At 47.0% G+C, this 4,753-nt stretch overlaps 1 protein-coding gene across 5 annotated transcripts in view; it reads left to right on the forward strand.

The window, feature by feature from the left end:
* The window catches only part of LOC108622342 (transcription factor GATA-6), a 13,639-nt gene extending 10,436 nt beyond the window's left edge, over window positions 1-3,203 (forward strand). For 2 of the 5 annotated variants that reach the window (XM_026811433.1, XM_026811432.1), the window contains exons 5-7: window positions 1,072-1,207; window positions 1,675-1,927; window positions 2,000-3,203. In XM_026811433.1, coding sequence (XP_026667234.1) covers window positions 1,072-1,207; window positions 1,675-1,927; window positions 2,000-2,093 — 483 coding nt within the window. In that variant the 3' untranslated portion in view covers window positions 2,094-3,203. Of the gene's footprint in view, window positions 1-1,071; window positions 1,219-1,674; window positions 1,928-1,999 lie in introns of those variants that run through there. The other 3 variants (XM_026811434.1, XM_026811437.1, XM_026811436.1) reach the window with 3 other exon arrangements.
* Window positions 3,204-4,753: the final 1,550 nt, after the last annotated feature.

Below are 4,753 nucleotides of genomic sequence, written 5' to 3' on the forward strand. Positions count from 1 at the left end.
TCTATTAATTATTATTATATCAATTATAGTATTAAACCTAATATCAATCATTAGATGAAACATTGTATAAATTACTATGAAATTCAAGATTGAGGTCTGACCGTACAGTGACCAGCTAATATTAACGAGGTTTAGGAATTCCGTTCGGAACAGGAAACGGAAACGCGGCCTGTTCTGTGACTCACAGTGCGAGGTAATACGACGGGGAATGAACTTGGAAACTCGGTTTGGGTTCGAGTTAGTTCATTTGACCAGAGAGACTCAAAGGTGATACGAAGTTTAACAACTTCGAAACGCGGCCACTGTCGATGATCCCGTTTGCTCGTGATTACTTTACTTACGCAACGTCTTTCTCGCGTCTCTGTAATCTCGTCGCGATCCCTGGTTCATGGTGACGTACTCTTTGATAATGACTCCGAAAACATCTCAACGACTTCGAATAGATGCATCGATTCACGCCTACGTTACGAAATCTCAGTATGACGAGATCAATGAGTTTCATAATAATTCGTAATTCTTTACAAGCTTGTAGAGCGAAGTTATACATGCAGTATATAATATAAAGTGAAAAAAATAATGTAACATCTATTATAAATTTAGAATGGTCTGTGCTCTTCGGAGCGTCTGGGTGCCGTGCTGTTTTTCATAATTCTCTTCCCGGAAAGTCCCGAACATATCTGTATTACATGTTGAATCTCATTTGTGTGCTGTTTTTCTACATCTTATCCGACGTTGATTTTGACTTCCAATACATATGTATAGTGAACGCGATTCCTTCTTTTTTTCGTTTACGCTTGTCAATTATTTCCTACGAAACTTCCGTTTTTTTACACAATACCTTTGCACTCTTATCCGATGCATCACGCTCTCCGTGACGCGTCTTTAATAAATGTTAATCCTGTCTGATCGAAACGAGGAACGTTATCAATGATTTCTTCGCGATCGCAAATGCTGATACGGTCAGCGAGTCGATGTCTTTTATCACGTTCCGTCGAAATTAATTAAACTCGACGCTCATCACGAGTATCTACGTTCATTCTTCTCTTGGCAACGTCTTTTTATTTGCTGCAGGTAAACAGGCCACTCAGTATGAAGAAAGAGGGAATCCAGACGAGGAAGAGGAAGCCAAAGAATCATTCGGGAATCAGCGGAAATTTGGCTGGGCCCAGCGGTATACCCAAGACCGAGCTTAAGTCTAACTTACTCGGTGAGTCTTCGGTGAGCAAGTTTCTCATTTAGTTTGTATCTCGTCCGCTTCGCATCATCCCTAATCTGTTTCTTTCACGTGTCATCGATCGCGCAGGTGTACCTACGCACGGGTTCAACGCGTCTACTTCATCATTTCCGTTGAATGCATCAGATTTGCAAAATTAATTTAGATTTAGTCGCACCTCATATGAAAATTATCACGGGGTGAACTTACTATGCCAGAAATATTTCGATAATAGTCAGCGACTAAGATTTGGCTACCTTAATTCTAAATTCGACTCGGCGAACAAAGTACGAATATGTATCGCGAGTAAACAAAAGTCGACGATCGCTACCGAATCGAGATAAAGAATTGACCGCGAGCGATCGCGTGATCGGAGCGGATTCGAGTAAACCTTAATAAGTCGCGTGTCGCGTAAGAAGCTGAAGAGATCCGATAGCATCTGTTCTGTTTTCACGTTCCAGTGGACTCGTTGCAGTTGAACGTGTACGGGAGCGGTAACGGGGGCGGGATAGGGGCAGATATCAGACCGGAGGCCGAGCCGGGGACAACCGGTAGGGATGCGAGTAAAGGTAGAGGGAACGGAAACCGGGGTGAGACCGGAAACGCGTTGGGAACCGGCGAACGTCATCCGTCCGTAGGTACACCATTGGCTCATGCGCATTCGCCCCTCGCTTTGCCCACCGCCGCCGCACTCAATCGACAAACCACCCTTACGTAAGTGCAGCGACACCTTCCATGCGCATTTTCAAATCACGACGTTACAATGGTCATCAATTTTTTTTTTAGCGTGCCACCGCTAGAGCCAATCGTTAGTCATGTGGCCAGCGACATGATCTCGGTCATAACTTCGACCACTGCAGTTCACGCCGAGAGAGTATAGCGTAGCGCGTAAAGTAGAAATGGAAGAAGATGAAGGAGACCGTCGGGTAGAACACATGGCGCGATGTCAGCGGCTGCTGTCGCAGTGAAAGGGCAGCCTCTTTACCAACCAAGGATTTACCCACCACGCAATAAGGACCACCGCTGTCCTTTTTGAACTGAACCGAATTGACCCGCTGCAATTTGATCCTCTTCTCGCGAATTCTTTTTATTTATTCCTATGTTGGAAAATGCGTGGCCGACGCGCGCGCGACTCCTGCTTTATCGGTTGCGCTTGATCATGCCGACGCGATTTCAATTTCGCGCTAGACGGCTTCGCCCTCTTCAGGTTCAAGAGGAAACGGAACGCGCGCCTCGGACGCCGTTTATCAGCCACCTTAATCTCCTCCATCCTCTCGTCCTCTCATTTCTTTCAACTCTTAAGTATATAATAAATACGCCTTTGTTCCTCTCTGTCTGTTCCGAAGAATCTTACGCATATCGCGCGAGATTCTTGCCTGTTTCGTTGTAAATACACGTCGTACCGCTGCCTTCCTTCGCGTACACCCACGCAGGCACACGCGTTCGTGCACTTAAACAGTATACATGTATGACACGCTGATGTATTTACGTGCGGAGGAAACGAGTACACGTAGGTGTGCAGCGAGGCGCATTCTCGCGAAGGGTAACGCGTATTCGCGCTTGGATAGGAGCGCGTCCGCGTATAAGATAAACATAAGTAAGAAACGTGAAAAGATAAAAGAGAGAAAGGAATCTATTTATTTGCTGGATGCGACCACCGCGTCCGGTCGCGCAATTAGACAATTTTTTCGAATCGCATGCTACGAGTCTGAGTACTCGGTTTGTACAGGCTATGTATGTACGAGATGTTTGAATAAAACGACTGGACCCGATCGTTTAAAACCAAGGGAAACGATTCCCATTGAAATGTCGATGTACACGGTGGCAGCGGAGTCCATTCAGTGTACGCGTTTATATCGGACTCAAGTATTGTATTCATCCCCACTAGTTCTCGAAACTGGCTTAGCCACGGAATGAAGATCCCATCCACTGTAGACTATTGCTATATTATACCCTTTAACACATTAGATAAGCTTTCTCCACGCCTCAACTCGGTCTCCCACTTTATTTTCCCGACCGTTTTTTTTCTTCTTTCTCTCGGGACGGACGAGCTAGCGAGAGAAAACGGTTCTTAAAACGTAAGTTATCCCGATAGTGTACCTGATAAGATCCTGGAAGCGATGTACACTAAGCGGGCACTACCGTGATTCGCCCGACAGAGACGCGTCGCGTCGCGCCGCTACTATTCGACAACCGCGAAGAAAACCTTGAGGGAAACGGATTCGCGACGCGTCGAACGAAAGAAGGATGCGAGAGGAGGACAAGGTTGGCGAAACGCTTGGATCGGCAGTCAGCAACACGAGCAAAAGGAACGCGAAGGGAAGGCGAAATGGAAGGCCGGCGAATGGGGGAGGGGCATGGGGACAGGGGGGCGGCAAGGGGCCCCATCGTGAGTCCATCAGGCTAAAGAGTGGCTATCGTGCCTGCTAAGGGCTATTCCATGTTAGCCGCTCTCTCGGCCAGCTTCTTTTTTTTCTCTTCTCTCTTTATTCCCCTCCTGGACTTTTTGTGAAGCGCAAACGTGGCGCCGCCCTCGAGATCCTTTCTCGCGCACGCTGAAAGCTTCGCCGTCGCCGTCGCCTATCCCCAACCATCCGCTACCCTTTTTTTCACCTCTATTTAAGTACTTACATAGATCTGTATGCATAGAAATGTATTGTGAGCCCACACCGGAATTTCATAAGTTTCGACGTCTGTGACACATTTACTGGATCTACTTCAACGCGCATCTGATTAAGTAACTAACATACTTACGTATCGCTCGAACGAACGCGTTGATTAAGATGTTCAATATCGAATCGCGATCTCTTCGGTTTCAAGTCCAGTTGCCAATACTTACATAGTAGCCACAGTTGCAATCCGTTCTACTGTGAAACTAAAGCGAACTATAGGTTTCGTAAACATTGATGGCAAAGTAAATAGAGTATGTATTAATAAAACCTGTAAAACATCTATTGATTGAGCGATATGATCGGTGTTCAATACGGTTGATTGGAGACAGAGCTGCGCGAGAGGTTTTGAGAGAGTTTAAGTAGAGTAGCTAACGGTGGGGTTCGTCTGGCCCGGGATCGTCTGGAATTTAAGGGATGCACCTATTCCTATCGGCGTGGCGCCAACCGGTGTACCTTATCGCGGCCCGAACACCGTTACTTCGACTTTTAAGTTCGAGTCTACTCTTTAGGAAATTCTTTCGATTTCGTTCGGTCCCGAGACTTGGACCGTGTCCAGCCGAGAAACGAACGTCCACGGAGCGCGATCGACGGGTTAAGCTCGGATCAGATCCGTAGGAAGCGGCCATAAATAACAACGAAGCGCAACAAATTAGATCGCGCGATCCCGCGCGGAACAACGCTTAGCCTCGTCGCCGAGTTCGCGATATATTTCACGGCGGAGCCACGGACGTAACTTAAGTCTTCCCTCCCTCTCTCTCGCCTTACGTACATGTTTCACCTTCCCCAAACCTCTCCACCTTTCCCGCCGTATTTTCTCGTTCTCTCCGTCAACGATTCCTCGCAACGGGCTGTATCCTTTCTCCCTCCG

This window comes from Ceratina calcarata, unplaced genomic scaffold, assembly GCF_001652005.2.
Source record: "Ceratina calcarata isolate Rehan_Ccalc_2016 unplaced genomic scaffold, ASM165200v1 scaffold219.2, whole genome shotgun sequence".
In the NCBI taxonomy this organism is placed as follows: domain Eukaryota; kingdom Metazoa; phylum Arthropoda; class Insecta; order Hymenoptera; family Apidae; genus Ceratina; species Ceratina calcarata.